This window comes from Mixophyes fleayi, chromosome 2, assembly GCF_038048845.1.
Source record: "Mixophyes fleayi isolate aMixFle1 chromosome 2, aMixFle1.hap1, whole genome shotgun sequence".
Lineage (NCBI taxonomy): Eukaryota > Metazoa > Chordata > Amphibia > Anura > Limnodynastidae > Mixophyes > Mixophyes fleayi.
The window spans coordinates 260,086,398-260,108,397 of record NC_134403.1 but is presented as its reverse complement, the minus strand read 5'-3'; the positions used below and the strand labels follow the sequence as shown (position 1 = coordinate 260,108,397).

The 22,000-nt window shown below is 40.3% G+C and overlaps 1 protein-coding gene across 1 annotated transcript; it reads right to left on the bottom strand.

The window, feature by feature from the left end:
- Positions 1–2,446: 2,446 nt before the first annotated feature.
- Positions 2,447–16,928, bottom strand: LOC142138917 (acidic mammalian chitinase-like). The gene is made up of 11 exons (XM_075196031.1): positions 16,860–16,928; positions 16,630–16,659; positions 14,634–14,835; positions 13,879–13,935; positions 13,581–13,746; positions 12,134–12,258; positions 11,789–11,912; positions 10,826–11,011; positions 5,302–5,418; positions 4,038–4,167; positions 2,447–2,795 (listed from the first exon to the last, which is right to left on the bottom strand). Exons 1-11 carry the CDS (start codon positions 16,882–16,884, stop codon positions 2,521–2,523), a joined length of 1,437 nt encoding a protein of 478 aa, XP_075052132.1. The 5' UTR covers positions 16,885–16,928; the 3' UTR covers positions 2,447–2,520.
- Positions 16,929–22,000: the final 5,072 nt, after the last annotated feature.

The window sequence follows — 22,000 nt, the reverse complement described above, 5'->3', positions numbered from 1 at the left end:
TTTTCCTTGCAAATTGTTTTACATCTGCTGAGTCACTCTGTCAGTCTCTACATTGGTTGCCTGCTTTTCAAAGAATCCAATATAAAATTCTTCTACTAACATACAAGGCCATCAACAATATTTTACCAACATACATCTCCTCACTTGTCTCAAAATATCTCCCACCTCGACACCTCCGTCCTGCACAATATTTGCGTCTCTCTTCCACTCTCATCACTTCCTCCCATTCTCGGTTACAGTACTTTTTTCGGGCTGCACCCACTTTATGGAATTCACTCCCTCGTACCACAAGACTTTCCTCCAGTCTTCAAACCTTCAAGCAATCTCTGAAAACCCACCTCTTCAGAAAAGCTTATAGTATTCCTCTACCACCCTCTTAATCTCCCTAGGTTACCCTATTACCACCCTCTACACAGCTAACACAAGACAACAACCCTCTGACCAACATAATTGTGTGACTGAGCATATAGCCCGCTAAATACATTGTAATCTTTGCATTTCTGCTGGAGAAATATTCAATATGATGTAGTACTTATCCTTGTGTATCAAACCATTGTCCCATAGAGTGTAAGCTTGCGAGCAGGGCCCTCTTACCTCTCTGTATGTATTACCCAGTATTGTTTAATTACTGTTTGTTCCGAATTGTAAAGCGCTACGGAATCTGCTGTTGCTATATAAATGATTATGATGATGCTAGGCGACGGGACATGACGGGGCGGCGTGCAAGTAAGGCATTCGTCCCTGGCACTGAGCAGATGTGCGGGGACAGCGCCTGACTCATAGACAGGCAAGAAAACATCTAAGCCTGTAAAATGTAGCTCTTCCTTTTCCTCTGTTTTTTTTTTCCTGAGTAGGCAGTGTGTAGTATGTCAGTGTAGTGAGTGCGCTTATTTTACATATGAGACTTACCTGAATGCTCAGATCAGGATTCAGAATGCCTTGAAGTTGCACCGCAGCTGCAACACCAGTGCAGTGTGTTAGTACACTATAAAAGGATAAAAAGCACTGTACCAAGGTAAGCACCATTAGTTATTGTGCTTCCATAGAATTTTAGAGAGACTTGGATAAATAATTTTTTATTCTTAGCCCCCTTAGAGAACCTGTGGTAAAGAAGCTGGTTTGGAAGACACTTCATAGGATTAGTGGAGCTTGTGATAAAGATTTACTTAATGACTATTCAGAGCCTCTGTGTGTCGATTGTACCAATTATGGAGGATACAGGACAGCCACTGGAGAAATTTAGAGAGTTAACAGAGTTGATAAAAAAATCAAAAGAGGTCTTTGATAAGTATATAAGTGTTAGAAAATGAAAGGTACATTGGATGATTTATCAGGGCCCTCTATATATGCATCAGGGTAAACTGTTGAAGAGGAAGACTGGTCTTCAAAACAGTGAAGAGGATGAGATTAGGGAACAGTCCAGATTATTTAATTTAGATATAGTTGAAATACTACTGAAATTAATAAAGCTATGGGAATTCAAGATATACCAACTATGGCAAAATGACAGAATGCTTTCTTTTCTTTTTTAAACAAGTTTAATTGACGATCAGAAATATAAAGCATGTTCTAAGGGGCAGGTCAAGACTGTGTACTCTTTATATACACACTGCATTCTTTATATAATACACTATGGTGCTAGCTGTCCTTCGTGGGCTGACCCCTCCCCCTCTAGTGTCTGGTCTCGCCTCTTTTATGGCTGGCCACACCCCCTCTGGTGGGCACCTAGTGTTGCAGTCCCCCGGTGGGCCCTTCATGCCCTAGTCCGACACTGTATAAGACCCTACAAATTGACTGTGGATTTACACCAAGCCTGCCTGTCCTAGTATTTGTATTTCAGCAATGACAATTAGCAATGGAGCTCTCCTCTTTGTGTGTTACCTATTTAACACAGTACAATGTAACTGCAGATTTACAAGAAGCCTTCCAGCCCTAGTATTTTGATTTCAGCAATGACAATTAGCAATGAAGCAATGGAGATATCATCTTTGTGTGTTGCCTATATAACACTGTACATTATGGGATTGCAGATTTAGAAGACCAAGCCTGCTGGATCTATTAATTATTTCTATTTCAACAATGACAATTAGCAATGGAGCTCTCCTGAATTTCACTGTAGACTTTGAAAACACTGCTACCCCCTACTTTTTCTATTCTACCTATGGCGCTGCCCAACTGCTCTACAGACTGCCAAGAACTGTGATACCCCTTCTGTGTTCCTCTGTGAAATGGCGCTGGATCGCCATGCAGGGCGGTACTTATAGAAACCAAAACTCGCGAGATCCGACGAAGTAACAATGACGTTTTGCCTCGTTTTCAATTCCGAGGGCTCGCGAAAGTACTCAAATCTGCTAAGTTCGAGTGTGTTCGGTTCTCGGGGAACCAAGCCTGAGCATCTCTAATTTAATAGTGAGTACAAAAAATGCACATTAAGCAGATTACCATATAGAGTTGCAGATTTATTAGGGAGTCTTAGAATGGAGGAGGGGTGTTCTCAGATAAGAGGGAAGTGATGGACATTCATGGCCAGTTGCAGCACTTGCAGCCTGTGTCAAACACTAAACCATCTTCGCACTTCATGGGGTAGGTCTGTCCAGATGCACACTGGTAGAATTTATTGGAGTTTAACGGGTTCACGTAAAAGCCATCAGCTTTACTCTCACAGAAGTTGGGGTCTTCGTCAGGGTTTGGGGGATTAGGAGGAGGGGTGACAGGGGTATCAGGTGGATTGCCTCCAGGTGTTGTTGTAGGAATGGCTGATTCACAATTCTCACAGGGGCAGTCAATGGTTGTAACTACATAGCAAAAATAAACCATTTCTCATAAATACACTTATTATCAATTAAATGAAATACAATTAATAAGTAAGCAGCAATTAATGCAATTTAAATACAACAGTTGTATTTATTATGAAATCAGTTTCCTTATGACAGACATAACTAAACCATGTTTCAAACTTTATAGGGAAAAAAGTCAAAAAGATACTAAACCTGAAGTCAAAAATTATTGATACGAAATGTGTGCAGCTATTAACATGGCTACAAACAAATCAAACTAATTAATAATTATCAGCAATAAATCACAGTTCTGGTACTAGATTATACTGAGCTGTTAAAAATAATTACAAAATAAAAAGACATATCTGGAAAATAATGTTACCATCATTGACCAAATTCCCCATGGGAAGAATGCAGCTGCACTCATTAGATGTGTTTTCTCTCACTGGGGCATATTTAACAAGAACCTCAAAAAAGGAAAAATAGTTTTCAATCCTTATCACATTGATAAGGATTTAATTATTTCTCATATTTATGATAAAACCTACACAGGAACAGCCGGTCCAAAAAACTGCTGTTCCTGTGCAAAAAAAAAAAAGACTTACTATGGCGTCTTCGTAATGCGATCCTGGGTGGCCTCTTTGTTTCTCCTTGCAATTTCTATGCGTATGCACCAATCAAAGCTACCGGGTATGCGCACAGAGAATAGTACAGTCAGTAAGACTGGGAGGGATCACATGATCCCTCCACACATGCGCCAGGGACGGGCTGGCCCGGGGGGCATCGGGCCCCTCGGTTTCAGCTCTCTTAGGGCTGCCTCTCAGATGCAAAATCTCCTGATTTTGACTGGCGGCCGCATCTCATGACATGGTATGCGGCCGCTTCAGCGCACAGGCGAACGAATCCCATAACATGCGATGCGGCCGCGTCATTGGACGCGGCCGCATCGCGTGTCATGTGATGCGGCCGCCTGTGTGCCCCCCGGGCTGTACTATGCTAGCCAGCGCCTGACATGCGCTGTCCAGCTCTGTTTTTCACAGCAGAGTCGACAGCAGTGGAAGTTTTTAATTATTGTGTGACAATGAGTTGTTATGTTGCTGTCTACAATGACACTTCCTCCTCCTAATTAATGCACATATATGAAGTAAGTTATCATGCAAAACAGCTTTTGTCCATGTATATTTCTGTGTATTGATAGAAAACTCATGTACAATATGAACCATATTTATAAATATTTATTCTCTTTAAACAGTCTCATACCTTCCAGCAGGCACTTCAGATAGCTGATCAATGGATATTTCCCTTCACTGCAGATCGTTCCCAGGAAGTCATCTAAATCAATTGCCCAGACCATAGCACCACCGAAACCACTTTCCCTCAAAAACTTCACCTAGTGTATAAGGGAGATAATATTAAATAATGAAGTTATAATGTTTCTGCCATTTTTTCAAGCAGTGAGAAAGAGCCCTGAATTGTGAGCAAACCTTTCTGAGTAATAAATTAGTGAAGGTGTTTAGTAGATTGTGAAGAACATTAATTTCCCAAAAACCAGTATAGATTCTGGGAGATCTCAGTTGTGTGCAGTTTGCAGTGTTGTATGTCATATTTTAATTATGTAATACAGAGGAGATGAAATATTGGCAACCCTACAGCTATGTAGGCAAACGGGGATCCATACAGAAAAGCTGGACCCCTTCCTTTCCTTTTTCATGGCTACGTAACACTATACTCAATAAATTTCTCCCGTAAAATCATATATATTTTCAAGGTTAAGGTATTGAGTTTTTGGGCCATGTATTGGCTGATTTTGAAATGATGATGTTTTATGTATCAACTTTACACCTTTGTAGAACTTTGGCTACAGTCAACTATTAAAAGACCAAAACCCCTTTACTTGTAGAGCTGTTTACAATTTACTGTATATGACAAGGTGATGTAATACCCTACAAATACACCCAAAAAATAACCATGACAGTTATGGGATTCATTTATAAGGGCAAAGTCATTTGTGGGCAGTGTCAGACTAAATAGAATTTACAGAATCATAGTCACAATGTATCACTAAGTAGCCTGTGTGTTTGCACCTTATATGTGGCATTACATACTTCCCAACATTTAGAATTCCGAAAGCGGGACAAAATTAGCCCTGTCCCAGTTTCACCCAAACTCCACCCACAAATAGACACATTAGGTTAAAACTTCACCCCCATTCTGTTAAGCTGTGCCCCATTTGCAGTGTGTGAATCGGAATGTCCCACCAATATCAAGACAATTGGGAAGTATGAAACGATTACAATTTAATGCCTTTATCTAGAACCAAAGCTGTGAATTGCTCCCATACTGACACATTCTCTCTTCTCATCACCTGAAAGTGCTTCAGCTTTGAAAACAATGAATCTAAAAATCACAGCTTTCACTTGCTACCATGTGCCACTACCCTTAAGGTGTAAAATTACAGTTTAACTCAGGATGGATATCAATTTCCCTTGTAACTAAACAAACCCTGATCTGAACACCATCTTACTTTGTAGCAATAACTTTCTTTGTTGTCAAATCCAACCCATTCATTAGCCTTGCAAGCATAAGGCACCATCTGGTCTGTAATCCATTTCACTGTGCTTCCTGTAAGCCAAGTACAGATCTATCGATAATAAGCAAAGAGTACTGTGTTAAAAAATAGGAGATGATTGTACTGTTATGAAAGACAATACAAATATGTCACACCATGCATTTAGATGACAACACTTTGCTGCTTAGCCTTTGTCTCACGTCTGTACTTATTATTGTTTATGTGCAATTTGCATTATTTGAATTTGACTGTCCAGCACTGTAAACTTTGTGGCTACTAATGTATTATGATAAAAATATAATAATTATCTTAAAAGAAGATTCAACGATATTTAGTATAAATTCACAGTAAACGGTCAAAATTTGGTTACAAGACATTTTTGAGATGGGTCATATACAGAAGTAAGAGAATATACAAGTTTTTAGAGGCATTCAAGGTTTTGACCACATTTTTTCAATCTTATACCCCTTTCCCGGCATGGACCCAGGAATAACCCAGGTTGTGTGTCTGTGTGAAAGGGGCGACCCAGGTCATGCGACCTGGGTTATTCCTGGGTTGGAGCCAGATAAATTTTTGTGTGTAAGGTGTTACCGGGTTCATGCCACTGTGTAAAAGGGGTATTAAAGTTTGCAACTTGGGTTGAAACCGTGTTCATTATCCCGTGTCTGTCCTGGGATTTTGGTGTGAAAGGATAATTATCATAGGATTTCACCTCCACAGCAGAAAGGGATAGGATCACAGAAAAGGGAGGTGGGCGTTAGTTTGTTACATTTTTTTGACCAAGGAATGAAGTCTCAGGTGATAGTGTACATCTATTAGTGCAATATTATAGTGTATATGGTTTAAAGATGCAAAGCTGTTGTCATCATTAGAATTATCCTTTATTTATAACTCACTGTCATTTTATTCAGAGCTGTACATTAAGGTGATCAGTTGCAGGCAATCTGCAAACAGTGACAATGAATGACGATGGTGGGAATGGGGTTAGGGAGAGTTCATGTAAAAACATTGTGCAGAAACCTTAAAAAAATGTTTACAGGCTGTCACAAATGCAGGTTAGTATAAACTAGAGATGGGCGGGCTCGGTTTCCTTGAAACCAAACAGTCGGTACTCTCGCGGCTATTCGGATTCCAAAATGAGGCAAAACATCATTGTGACGTCCTCGGATCTCACGAGTTTTAGAATCAATAAATACCCGCCTCCACGGCAATCTAGCGCCATTTGAGAGAGGGACAGAGAAGGGTTAGGTCAAGGTATAGAGCAGGCAAAGTGATATAGTAGAAATAGGAGGGTGGGCATTTTTTTGAATTTGCACTACAAAGTGATTGGGGTCTCATATACCCCCTTCTAAAAAAAAGCTGTATTTGCTGAGTGCTGAAATCCAAATATAGCACTGTATATTTCTGAATTTGCACTACAAAGTATAGGGTCTTATTAAAATGAATTCACAGCAGTCCATATATGAGCAGGAGCAGCAAGCAGCTGCTGCCACCAGCCCTGATGGTAGTTTTTCCTGTATGTCATCTGGTAAAGCCTATGCAAAAGTACATAGTCTTTTGAAGTCAGGGAAAAAAACACACATAAAAACACCTTTTACTGTGTTGAAGAGAAAAAGATCTGTAATACAGGAAAAGTTAAGTGTCGATAAAAAAAAAAAAATTGCCAACATGCCATTCTACACATGCAGTGGCAAAAAGAGAATGAGGCCTTCGCCTTTCTCTATGAGTGCGAGATTGAAACAAGTTACTGAGGCTTCTTCTTGTACACTCATTTGTGACCAAGCAAGACCAAGTAATTCGGAGTCCAAAAGTGGTGCACAACTACTGTTACGTGTGAAAACCGAGCTGCAAGAAAACAGTAAGGCATTAGAGGAAAATGTATGCTCAGAATCAGAAATAACACCAATCCCTGAGGAGAGTCCATCCACCAGTGGTATGTGTAATCGTGACCATTCTGATAGTGTACCCATAAAGAAGGGCCATTTCAGCATTCTGCTGATGTGCGCCTGAACAGCCTGAGTGTAGCCGGTGATACACAAATTGAGGATGCCACTTTGGAATTAGAAGAGGATGAGGGGGGGTTTTGTGTAGACGACGAGGGCGCTAATGAGGATGTTGATGAGGATGAGGTTGTTTGTGTTAGTCCTGCACCAGTGGAAGCAGTTCTGGCACGTGACAAGAAGAAGGCCATTGTCATGCCTGGACATAAGACCAAAAAAGCCACTTCTCACCTACATCCCGACGGCTGCAATCTACACCCACAACACCGTCCTCATCAATATCTTCAGTAGCGATCGGAGTTAGCCCTGCATCAAACTTGGTAAGGCTCAATGACTCCTGCACTATAATTGATTCCCCTGAAGAATTCTTGAGCGTTAGTCCCACTGCTGCTGCTGTTGCTGTTGCTGGGGGTGAATCTTCCTCCCATAAGCAGCCCAAGAAGAACAGCACTATTATTTTACAACAATTAACTGTGAATCAATCTTTTGCTAGAGGAAGCATGTATGACAGAAGTCACTCTGTCGCAAAGTGGATCACAGACGCCATGGTGACTATGCTAGTGTTAGATCTGCATCCAATATCCACTATAAATGCAGCTGGTTTTTCACAGTTAATTGATGTTTTGTGTCCCTGTTACAAAATTCCATCGCAACACCATTTTTTCAAGAAAAGCTACTCCTCAACTGGCCCAAAACGTTCGTAAAAATGTACTAATTGGGCTAAAAAATGCCATTCTACCCACTGTACACTTAACCACAGATATATGGACAAGTGGAAGTGGCCAAACCAAAGATTACATGACTGTCAGAGCCCACTGGGTTGGTCATTCGCCTTCACTAACAGGAACAGCAGCAGCATGTACACCACTACATAACATTTCTCACAGGCAGGTTACTCTTTGTATCACCAGCTTCACTAACAGGCATACAGCTGATAATTTGCTATGAAAACTAAGGGATGCCATTGATACATGGCTTATACCACTTAGACTCTCCCCAGGATATGTTATTTCTGATAATGCCAACAATATTGTGCGAGCATTACAGCTGGATGAATTCCATCACATTCCCTGTTTTGCTCACACAATAAACTTGGTGGTGCAGAGCTTCTTGAAAAATAACAGTGAGGTGCAGTAAACGCTCTCAGTGGCCCGTATAATTTCGGGACATTTCCGGCATTCTGCCACAGCATGTAGGAGTTTGCAACAGCTTCAGGAACAATTTAATTTGCCCTGCCACCAACTTAAGCAAGAGGTGTTAACAAGGTGGAATTCCACCCTGTACATGCTTCAGAGGATGTAGAAACAGCGCAAAGCCATACAAGCGTATTGCACAAGCCATGACATTATGAAAGGAGGGAGTATGTATTTCACACTTGCACAGTGGAGAATCCTTTCTGTGCTGTGCAAGGTGCTGAAACCATTTGAAGTTGTGACATGTGAAGCTAGTTCAGACTCTGCTAGCTTGAGCCAAGTCATTCCCTTAATTCGACTTTTGGAAAAGCAGCTTGACAAACTGAAGGAGGAGATGAAAGAAAGCAATTCCACAAAGTATGTTGGCCTTGTAGATCAAGTACTTAATTCGCTTCGCAATGAACCAAGAGTTATTAAAATCTTGAAGTCGGGATCACTATGTTTTGTCAAGTGTGCTTGATCAGAGGTTTAAGACCTACATCGATTCTATGATTCCAAATGACCGAGATCTGAACAGTTGCAAGGAGCTCTTGGTCAGTAAGTTGACCGCTGAACTGGGCCTTGGCTTGATGACGACTCCTCCTTTAGTCTCTCAGTCTGCTGCTGCTCATAAGAAATTGCACTTCCAAAGTGAAGCAGGGATGACGCAGGGGGCAGACCACAATAGTTTGACATCTGGGCAGGTTTGAAAGATTTTACTAAAAAAGTGTGACCTCAGCCATAACTACATCCAATCCTACCATTAACATGCAAAGGATGGAGGAGCATTATTTTCAAGAGTTAATTGATATGGAAATGTCACACAGTCCCTTTCCATACTGGGAGGAAAAACAAGCCATTTGGAAACCCATGTACAAACTTGCTTTGCAATACCTAAGCTGCCCACCCTCCAGTATGTACTCAGAAAGAGTATTCAGCACAGCTGGGAACCTTGTCAGTGATCAACGTAGGAGGTTACTTCCTAAAAATGTGGAAAGGATGATGGTCATAAAAGTGAACTACAACTTCCACAAGGAAGGCCTTTACCGGCAAATACATCCAAGAACTGACACTTCTCTAATGGCGGATTCCAGCGGAGATGAATTAATAGTCTGTGATGATGATGTACACACTGATGAGGGTGAGGATGATGCTGAAGATGATGACATCATCTTGACAGTGTAGAATTAATTTCACAGCACTGTTGGTCTAACATGCCTTTAGGCCATTGATAGTTGTTTTAGTGGGGGCCCAACAAACCAGTGCTTGGATTGTTAAAGTGTGCATGTCCTTTGTAAGATCCAACATATGGGTGGGTGGGAGTGTCCAAGGACAATTCCATCTTGCACCATTAATCTTTCCTGGCACTTATATGTGTTTCTGCCATTACTCTAACAAACCCATTGTTAGCTTGTTTAGGGAGGGACATGATGGACTTGCACTTCAGCCACAAAAATGCCACTCCTTGTGAATGAACTGCTTGGCTTGATGAATTGTACATGATACCTCTCCTAATTGTGGGTGACATTGTTATCTTGTTTATTGAGGGCCGAAAGAAAATAAGCACTTCAGCCACAAAAGTGGCACTCCTTGTGGATGAACTGCTTGGCTTGATCAATTGTACATGCTACCTCTCCTAAAATTGAATGGAAATCAATGGAAATTAGTGTTAGTGAGGTTAATAATAATGTAGGTACAAAATAATAACGAAATTATGTGATTTTACCCCAAAAAATGAAATTTAATAAAAAATAGCTAAACAAAACCAAAACTAAAATACGCAAGGGTGGTTTTGGCAAAACCAAAACCAAAACCCGAAGCGAATTCAGATCCAAAGCCAAAACAAAAACACGGGAGTCAGTGAGCATCTCTAGTATAAACCAACTTAGTGATGAGCAGCATCCTCAAGCAATTAATGTAGAAAACTTGTTCTATCTACAGCTTGCCAGTAGATTAGCAACACTATGAATCCATAGTCAGTATACTGCAAGCAAAAATGCATTTACACAATTTAAATGTCAAAATAAAAGCTGTTTTACAGTACATCACTCCATCGCCTTAACTTCTCTGACTTAGACAAAGACTCACTCAATGTGTATGAGTTTGATCTACAGTTGTGGATTATTGGCTCAATGAAAATAATATAATATTATAATAAACAGATTTAAACATTTCATCATTGGGTAAATAAGTCGGTGTTTAAGTGGGTATATGGGTGCAATACCTAACATCTATTTTCTACAGATAATTTATACATTGAAAATCAACATGTTATTGTGCATGTTATTGTTTCATTTCAAATATCACCTCATAGTAGGCCCAGAAGCCAGCCTCCCGGGTGTATGGCCCAGCTGATCCTGCTCCAGACACAGGGATCCCCACATCACAGTTGTTAGGATTAGGGTTCCTGAATGTTCGGCCGTATGTTGGGAATCCCATCAGAAGTTTCTCTGCAGGTGCTCCATTATCTTTCCAGTAATTCATAGCAAACTCCTGGGGGTGAAGAGAACATATCAACGAAAGAAAGAGTATAGGAAAAGCTCAGCCTTACTGTGCTCAGTAATCTATGCAATAGATCATTAGGGATAGTGGCAGCATGGATGCTTAGTGGTTAGCACTTCTTCCTTACAGCACTGGGGCCATGAGTTCAATTCCTGACCATGGCCTCATCTATGTGGCATGGGTTTCCTCCCACTCTAAAAACACACTGGTAGGTTAATTGTCTGCTATTAAATTGACCATAGTCTCTCCCGGTCTTTGTGTGTGTATGTTAGGGAATTTAGATTGCAAGCTCCAACGGTGTAGGGACTGATGTGAGTGAGTTCTCTATAAAGCGTTGTAGAATTGTTAGCGCTATATAAATAGCTGAAGATAATGAGGGTTATTTACTAGCTCAAATATGTAGCTTTATCTGTCTAGTGCAAGATAGCCAATGAAGGCAAATATCGGATTGGTTACTATGGTTTTTCATGCAGACTTCGACCTTTCATCTATATTTGTAAACAATCCACAATGCCATTAAAATAAAAACAGACATCTAAATATAGAAGAATGAGCATCATGTGATTAAAGGTAATCCATGGAGGTTGCCTTGATGAAATAGTTAAAAAAGCTATAGCAGAGTCTCTCTATATCATCACTTTACACTTATATTGTGTTTTGTATTCAATAAATCCATTTTTTCTACATCATCGAATTCCAAACAAATGTATCATTATGATTTCATCTGATAACAATATAATCATAAGGAAAATGGTCTGGTTTGCTTACAATGTTAAAGTATATTAAATCTCCCACATCTGTGGAACCTCGGTATAGGGGGCTGTTATGTCCACTCACAGTGTCCCACCCACCATGGAAATCATACGTCATCACACTGATAAAATCCAGAAGTCTATGGAGAAACATGGTGAAACGGAACTTTACATTTTAAAACAAGAATAGATAGATTTGTCTTATGATCCTGTAACACAATGAAAACCACAGAAATGACAAATGACAGGACAGTCATTGAAAATGTAAATATCCAAACACAGATTTGTAATACTTGTTGATTGTAAGTAACTCTGTATTAAGCTTAATGTTCTCCTCAATAACTTCATCTCTCTAACTCACTTTCCGATCTTCTCTATCTCATATCCAGCATCAATGGTTCCTTTTCCTGCAGACACTGCTGCTGTGATCAGGAGCCGTGGAAGACCCGTGGCTGTTGCTTCTTCATTAAATGCATCAAGCATTTCCTGAGAGAGACAAGATTAAAGGAATAGGTTACATAATGAACTAGGCTTATATTAGCCTATGCAGGACTCATATGGCTACAGACAGGACACTGACAAAATAACTATTCCTGTTTTGTTCATAATATTACATTAATAAAAGTGGTAATGGGCACACATGACTCCCTCACAGGACTGCAGCATCAGTATATTATACCCAAACAAGATTTGAAATGTAAAAATGATAAACTCGTTAAACAATTGATAGTTGTTTTTTTCAGTACAGGGTTGCAAATTTTCAATATTTTCAATCACAGAAAGCCACAACGAGCAACCATATACTTTATATATAATTAGAACTGAATATATTTCCAGATTTTCACAATAACATTGAGTTAATATTTTTAATATATATTCCTCTACAAGACACATTTGCATTGTGCTTTCTATTAGTCAACTTCACACTAACGAATACAGTGGGTCATTGAGAATAAAGAATCAGTGGAGATAGGTGAGAGGCTCCCACTGTTCTACATGAAACACTTTCCTTAAATTTCTTGCAGTAAGGGGATAGGTACCCTTGAAAAATACTTTTTACCCTTTTAAACATTGCTGATATTTTTAGGGCAAATTAAATAAATTCAGTTACTTAGCAATTCCGGGCTCATTTCCTACTACTGCTTAGGGCAACAGAAAACTAGAAGTTAATAAAGGATTTTGACAATTGTATAGTATTTGATGACTTTAATGGTGTGTTATGGAGAGGGAAAGAAGGCTGTAAGCAGATACTTTTCATAACGGAGCTTAATATGCCACTATTCAGACGCTAAGGGACATGGTGGAAATGAATAAATAGCATGATATAATTTATTTGAAGCAACAAACTATGGGCAAGCTTGAGTAACCTAAGAGGATCAGGCACAACCTCAAGTTAAAGGAAGTTGGAGTGAAATGTGACAGAATGAGACTAGCATGCTGAAACAACCAAATCAAAGGGATATATACAAGGTATGTTAAACAGTCGTCCTCAAGCAAACAGATGTGTCTCAATAACTATGTCAAAAACAGAGAAAACTAACTACAACAGTTCCTTTCTACCTTCTCCCCAAAAGCACAGTGGTGGGAGATAGTTGTTATATTACACCACACTATTAATCCAGCTGAGTCCATGTCCTCCCTCTCATGTACATACTGCAGTAACTACCATTAGATAAGATGGACCTGTGTTACTGTATATGGTACTGTATATGAGATGCTCCCATATGCTATCCCTGAGGAAAATAGTGACTTCTTATGAGCCAGCAGATCTTGTAGAGTTGTAGTAGTAGTAGAATTTAGTAGCCCACCTCTATTAGTATGGTAAACCTTTGCTTGTCCTCAGGGGGGCTACCTCGAGATCCTGGGTACTCAAAGTCGAGATCAATGCCATCAAAGTTATATAGACGGAGATGTGCAATCACAGATGTAATGAAAATGTTACGGTTAGCAGCAGTGGCAACCATATCTGTGAACCTAAAGATAAGAAAAAAGAGGGACTCCGTGAAATAACAGATAACTTAATTACATTTATGTATATATATATATATATATATATATATATAAATATATATATATATATAAATATATATATATGATGATACTTACTTCTGTGTTCCAAAGTTCCAACCACCGACTGCCAATAATGTCACCAACTTTGGATTCCTAAACACAGAACAAGACAGGACTATTAAAAAAAACTGTATTTCTAACCTAAATGGGATAAATACATTAGGTTAAAGTATATTAGGTGGAAGTCATTAGGTGAAAATAACAACGCAAATAATACAGTCATAGCTTTGTACATAGCCACAACATCCATGATTTGCGGCACAGGTGACATACTGTAGATAGATAGGCCTGCATATTATAGAAATGAGAATGATTCACTATGAGAAGACTAGTACAGCTATAACACATAAACAGAACTAGAAAATAAAGTAAAATGCAATGCAGGACTCAAAAAAATGCAACACATAGATAATATTATCTATACACTGCGTTGATGGTACATAGGACTGTAGAAAATAAGAGCTTATTTAATTAAATATCTGTCTTCTCCATGCACAGAGATCACACAATCAATGTTGATTCAGAAAAACTAACAAGTTGTTAGTCTGACCTTATGGGGGAGATTCAATTTCTGGTGATGTGGTGCGTGAACATTGCGCTGCGCACATTGCCAGCAATTATGGTAGAAATCTCCGCTCATTTTCCCTCACACCTTTATGGGGTGCGAGGAAAAATGAGTGGAGATTGCTGTCAAATCTCTACCGTGAAGTGTCTCATGGATGTTCCGGAGACACTTCATGGCTAATTGAATTCCCCCCTGTAAATGCTGTGGACAAGTTTGTTATACTAACTTTAGCTTAAGGTCGTTAAACTGCTTATAGAGGACATCATCGTTCCACTCGTAAGGTGCAATTTTGTGCTCACTCATGGTGGCAAAGGCATATGTGAGATGTGTGCAGAGCTGCGGATCAATATTCCCTGGCATATACTTTGCAGGCTCAGGCCGATACTGTGACCAGTTTGTGAAGTAACAAACCAGCTTGTAGGTAGAACCTGAAGAAAGCAAAATATTATTATGTTTTATTTATACAAAATCAACATATTATGCAGCGCCTAACATGAATGGTTTTATGACACAACCAAATTACATTCAATGAAACAGAAGATATAGGAGACCCTTCTTAAATATGGTTACGCTGTAGAAGGTGTGGGGTAATTTTGATACATTAAGTAGCAGAATAGCAATTATATCTGTTGTTGGAGATACATGTCCATGTATGCAGCCACTTTGCTAGTTGCTGGCACCAGGCATTTAATGATTACAGGTATAATGCTAATCATGACATTAGGCAGTTGGTGGATGCAGGCACTCTACTAGCTGTTGCCTCAAGGTCATTAAAAACTACAGTCACACTGCTAGGTCTTAGTACTGGGCAGTTGGTAATTACAGATCAGATAGTTTATATCACTAGCATAACTATGATGCCCCAAACTGTAATATATTCCCTACATACCTTGCTCAATAAATGCTTTTTTACTTATTACTTGTACATCATCATCACAGACTATTAATTCATCTCCGCTGGAATCCGCCATTAGAGAAGTGTCAGTACTGGGATGTATTTGCCGGTAAAGGTCTTCCTCGTGGAAGATGTAGTTAATTTTGATGAACATCATCTTTTCCACATTTTTAGGAAGTAACCTCCTACATCGATCATTGACAAGGTTCCTGGCTGTGCTGAATACTCTTTCTGAGTACACAATGGAGGGTGGGCAGCTTAGGTATTGCAAAGCAAGTTTGTACATGGGTTTCCAAATACTGTGCTATATTAGGATTTCAGCACTCAGAAAAATCAGCTCTTTTATAAGGGTGCATAGGAGACCCCAAACACTTTGTAGTGCAACTTCAGAAAAATAGAGATAAATGACTGCTATATTAGGATTTCAGCACTCAGAAAATTCAGCACTTTTATAAGGGTGTATATGAGACCCCAAACACTTTGTAGTGCAAATTCAGAAAAATAGAGATAAACGACTGCTATATTAGGATTTCAGCACTCAGAAAATTCAGCACTTTTATAAGGGTGTATATGAGACCCCAAACACTTTGTAGTACAAATTCAGAAAAATACAGTGCTATATTAGGATTTCAGCACTCAGAAAAATCAGCTCTTTTATAAGGGTGTATATGAGACCCCAAACACTTTGTAGTGCAAATTCAGAAAAATACAGTGCTATATTAGGATTTCAGCACTCAGAAAAATCAGCTCTTTTATAAGGGTGTATATGAGACCCCAAACACTTTGTAGTGTCAATTCAGAAAAATAGAGATAAATGACTGCTACATTAGGATTTCAGCACTCAGAAAATTCAGCACTTTTATCTACTCTATCACTTTGCCTGCTCTATACTGTGACCTAACCCTTCTCTGTCCCTCTCTCAAATGGCACTAGAACGCTGTGGAGGCAGGTATTTATTGATTCCAAAACTCGCAAGATCTGAGATCCAACGACATCACAATGACGTTTTGCCTCGTTTTGGAATCCGAATAGGTGGGAGAGTACTGAGCCGACTCGGCTCTGTACTCGGAAACCGAAAGTTCGGGTGGGTTCGGTTTCAAGGAAATCGAGCCCGCCCATCTCTACCTTATACAAACAACTACAACATCTGCTATTACATCTGCTTTATAATTCTACTGCCTTCTCCACATTCCTGATTCCATCCCAGAACACCTCCTTACATTTTCTTATATTTCTTGTTTCTTTCTTTTAGCAAATGTTTTCTTTCTACCTATAATTTGTTTGTCATATCCTTGGCAGACATATAGTTCATATTAATTATCCTTACCCAGCTGTACATTAAGCAGCAGGAATAGACCTGTGTGAGAGAGAAATCAAAAAAAGATTTAAAAAAACCATATAAAATAGTAAGACATTTTTTTGTATATCCGTATATCCTGTACATAAAGTATAACTAAGCATAGTCCATGTAGTAACACAAATTTATTAAGTTTTCAACAGTTTTGAAAAATATGGGAACACAACATAGAACCATATAATATTACTTGTGTCTCTTACCCGCCCAAAGCAGCATCTTCCTCATGACTCTGACTGTCTCAGCACTGATAGCAGGTCGATGTTACCTTTTTATAGAGAACAAATAGCTGGTATCAGTGTGGGAGCTCCACAGGTGAGAGCAGCAGATAAATCTTTACTCACAGATTTTGAAGATCATAAATAATGGAAACACAGCCATTTTGGCAGAAAAACAGAAGCAGCTGGGAGACTGGGAACACTGGCCAGGAATCAGGAACTGTGGTGGCTGATATCACTACTTAACAGCCATTTTGCTTTGGACATGATATATATCAATTTCCATGTTATAGTGTGCATAGATTCCAAATATGACTTCAGAAATTTGATATTGAGTTTGGTGTTCAGCACAATATTTAAGTGGCGACTGTTTATTGATTCCTCAAAGAGTAGTCTGAAAGCAGTGTTACTCCATAATGGGAACAAACTCCCTTCCGTGCCTCTGACCTTTGCAGTGAACATGAAAGAAACTTATGAAGGTATAGCGGTGTTGTTGGAGGGAATTAAGTATGAGGATCATGGATGGAATCTTTGTTGTGACTTAAAGGTAGTTGCACTGCTGTTAGGTTTGTAAAGTGAATTTACAAAATACTGTTGTTCTCTGTGTTTATGGGACAACAGAGACACTAATATTCACTATATCACAAAGAAGTGGCCAGAGAGAGAAACTTATGTTGCTGGAGAGAAAAACGTCAAGCACACTCCATTGGTTGAGCCACATAAAATCATTTCACCTCCACTTCGCATTAAGTTGGGTCTAATGAAGAATTTTGTGAAAGCTCTCGATAAAGAAGGCCGGGCTTTCAGTTATCTGAAGGAACACTTTCCAAAGTAGTGTAAGTGATAAACAGGGGGGAATGTTTTCACCAAGACATTCTGACAATGGAGCATCGTTACCAAAGACACTGGGACCCTGTAATAATGGGTGACTACTGCTGGTTCCTTTTAAACGAGACCAATGAGACACTGTACAAACGGAAAGCGTCAACATCCTATTTCGCTAAAGCAAAGTGACTTTACATTTTATCTTTTTTTTTTTTAACTCTTTATTTTTGACAACAATACAAATGTTGCAAAGTAATTGGGGAACAGGGAAGGAAGGAAGAGAAAAAATTCCAAGAGTATACAATATAGAACAGAGTCTGAGAGTACAGGCAATTTTATCCATAGCTGTGTTCTTAACTATACACTTTCTTTCCTACAATTCCTTAGATTCTCTTTTTTGTTGTTGTTTTATTTTTTATTTTATTTTTTGGTTAAAATATAGGAGGGGGAGAGAGAGAGAGAGGGAAGGAATGAAAAAGAGGAGAGAGAGAGAAGAGAAAGATGAAAGATTCAATGGGTTTCCCTAGGAGGGGGCAGCCCACGCAGCCTACCTTCAGGGGGCAGCGTGTCTCAAAAGAGGAGCTAGTGGGTAGGATGAGGAAAGAGTTGGTGTCCACCTTCGTGGTGAACTGGAGAGAAGTTAATAACAAAGAAAGGCCAAATCTAGAGAGGGCGATGATACAAGGGGTTAAAGGAACGAAATGAGGAGGAGAGACAAGTTACTGAGTGGCAGGCATAGGGGACTGGTGAAAGGAGTACCATGGATCCCAAGTTTTGTGAAAATTGCTGACTTTATCATGTAGAAGGCTTGTGATGTATTCCATTGAGGCTATGTACTCGGGAGGTTATGCTTTGGAGGTTCGGAAGGCAGGATGACTTCCAATTCTTAGCTATTTGGAGGCGTGTTGCGGCACATATATTTTGTGCAAGCTTGTTGCTGAACTAATTAAGTGATTTGTCTCGAGAGCATAGTAGCATAACCAATGGGTCCGGGGGAAACCACGACCTTCAGAATTTTAAAAATAAAATCAGAAACCTGCGCCCACAGATTGGATATAAAAGGGCATGTCCACCAGATGTGATAAAAAGATCCCACCCCGCCACATGATCTCCAGCATAAGTCTGACGTACCTGGGTAAATTTTGTGAAGTCTCGAGGGTACCATGTACCATCTTGTGTAGACCTTGAATGTGTTTTCTCTGATCGATGTGTTAATGGATACCTTGGAGATCCTGGTTCTGAGCCGGGACCATCCCTCCTGATCCAGAGTTTTACCAATGTCCCGTTCCCAAGCGGTCTCGAACAATTCGATGGAACTGCTTACTGGCCTGAGGTATACATGATATATCAGGGAAATCAGTCCCTGAGCTCCAACTCGGTTAGTACAGCATCTCTCAAAGGGCGTGGGGCTACGTAGTTTGGACGATCTGCATTTTGACTGTATAAAGCTTCTTATTTGAATGTAAGCAAAAAACAAGGACGACGGGAGTTTAGACTTTTCTCTCAGATCCGAGAAGGATTGAGGGGCATATATCCCTGTAATATGAGTAAATTGAGTAATCCCCGCTTTTTGCCAGGGTGCTGCATAGGATTTGATATTCCCGGGGGGAAGTCTGGATTATGCCAGAGTGGTGTGAGAGGGGAGGGGTATGAAGTGAGTTTCCATATCCTGTGAAGTTTATCCCATAGATCAAGTGTAAGCTGTAAGGAGGGGTTAGAATAAACCGAGGCCGGTCTCTGACTGAGGGAAAGCCAGGGGAGGAAGCTGAGAGTGTGTTCTGTTGTGAGTGCATTTTCGAGGTCGACCCATCTCTTGAGCCCTGGGGGCGTCTGCCAAGAGACTATGTGGCTTAGGTTGACCGCGTGGTAGTATTGCTCAAAAAGCGGTAATCCACATCCTCCCGATTGTGAGTGTTTGGCTAGACAGGATCTTTTGAGTCTCGATTTTTTCCCCCTGCCAAATAAATCTGCTACATAGTAGCTGGAAATTCGCTAAATGTGCCCCTGGGACTGGTATAGGTAGTGTCTGGAACAAATATAGAATTCGGGGTAAGACGTTCATTTTTAATACATTTATTCTGCCAAACCATGAGATGAACAGCGGGTCCCATCTTGTGAGGTCGCCTTTAATGAAGTTTAGAAGGGGGGTGTCATTAGCGTTGAACAGTTGATTGTATTCTTTTGGTTATCTGGACCCCAAGATAGCTTTAGGGCGCCATTGGAATTTAAATGACGACTCTAAGATATATGTTTTACCGTGTCAGACGTTTGGATCGAAAGAGCCTCAGATTTGGAATTGTTTATTTTGTAATCTGACAAGGAACCGTATACCTTTAGTTCCTCAAGTAAATTTGGGAGCGAGATTAGGGGGTTGGTAAGTGTCAGAAGGACATCGTCAGCAAATAGTGAGATTTTGAAGTGACGGGGGCCGATCTGAATCCCAGAGATGTCTGGGTTTCGTCTTATGGAGGCAGCTAAGGGTTCAATACATAATGGGTACAGTAGGGGTGACAAAGGGCATCCTTGTCTTGTGCCATTACCCAGGGAGAAGGTGGGGGACAGTAATCCATTTGTCAAGACTGACGAGGACGGGCGGTGGTATAAGGCTTGGATGGCCGACATGAATTTCCCCTTCGGACCAAATTGTTCAAGGGTGCTGAACATAAAGGGCCAGGAAAGCCTGTCAAATGCCTTTTCGGCGTCAAGGGCTAGGACCACTGTGGGAGTTTTGTGCTGATTGATATATGTTATAATGTCTATGGTGCGCCTAGTATTGTCTAGGGCTTTTCTAGAGGGGATGAAACCTACTTGGTCCGGGAATACCAGGGTTGACATGTTTTTGTTTAATCTGTTTGCCAGAACTTTAGCGAATAGTTTTACATCTGCGTTAATTAATGAGATGGGGCGATAATTAGAGCAACAGGACGTGTCTTTGCTTGGTTTGGGGATGACCACAATGGTAGAGCAGGTAGACTCTTCGTGGAGTTTACCTCCATGTAATATATTGTTAAATAACTGAGTCAGTTGGGGGACAAGTTCTTTAGAAAATGTTTTATAATAAAACATCATGAAGCCGTCAGGGCCAGGGGCTTTGGTTTTTTTTTGTGATTTCAGGGCCAAGGTAACTTCCTCACCAGTAATTTCCTGGTTCAAAGATGTGATCTGATGGGGGGACAGGGTGGGCAGTGAGCAATTGTCTAGGTATGATTTAATGGTCTGAGGAGGGGCTTCTGGGGTGTGTTGGTCTTTGTGCAGATTATAAAGGTTTTCATAGTATTCATGAAAAGTGGCATTAATGATCCTGGGGTCATAAGATAAATTCCCTTTCTTGTTTCTAATGGAAGTAATAGTTTGGGATGCCCTTTTGGCTCTAATTCTGTTGGCCAAAAGTGTGTCGGTCCTATCCCCCTTCTCGTAGAAGGATTGGTTGAGCCAACAGAGTTGACGCTCAGTCTTCTCCGCCAATATAGCCTGAATTTCCCCTCTAATTTTTTGAATCTGCTGCCCAAGAGATCGGGAGTTAGATTGCTTGTGTTGTAATTCTAAGATTTTAAGCTGGGAAGATAGCTTGTTGTATGTCTCCTTGCGTTCTTTCTTTCTATGGGAAGCGAACTGTTTAATGTTTCCTCGGATTACTGCTTTGTGAGCTTCCCAAATTGTAGGGGTGTCACGGGCACTAGGAGTCTTTACCCAGGGATCACCAGGTGATAGGCTTACCAGAGCAGTACAGGTGGTAATATGGTACTCTGGTAGCAGGGTGATCACGGAACAGGAAATAGCAGATGATGAGATGCTCAGGAAAGTCTATGACTAGCAGCACTGGCAATATGGAGGTAGTAATACACGAGGAACTGTATGGACAAAGGACACGTGAAGGTAGTCAGTGGTCTGCGGTAGCAAGTTGTACCACTGCTATAGTGAGGAGGAATGTCCAACAGAAACGAGGAGGTGATGAGAGTCAGCGGTCTGCGGATAGCAAGTTGTACCGCTGTCTGAGTGAAGGAATGGAATCCAAGTGGAGGTATCCGGGGAGTCAGTGGTCTGCGTTAGCAAGTTGTACCACTGCTATGTGAGAGGATACTGGAACAGGTGAAACTGGAAACAGGGATCAGTGGTCTGCCACTAGCAAGTTGTACCACTGAATATATATGTGAGGAGGTGCACGGGAGAGACTGCAACACAAGATATACACGGGCACCTTAACTTTGATCCACAGTAATATGCACAATATAAATGACTGAACAACACTGTCAATATAGAAAGTCTCTTGAAGTAATCCAGCACGAGATAACACAGTCAAT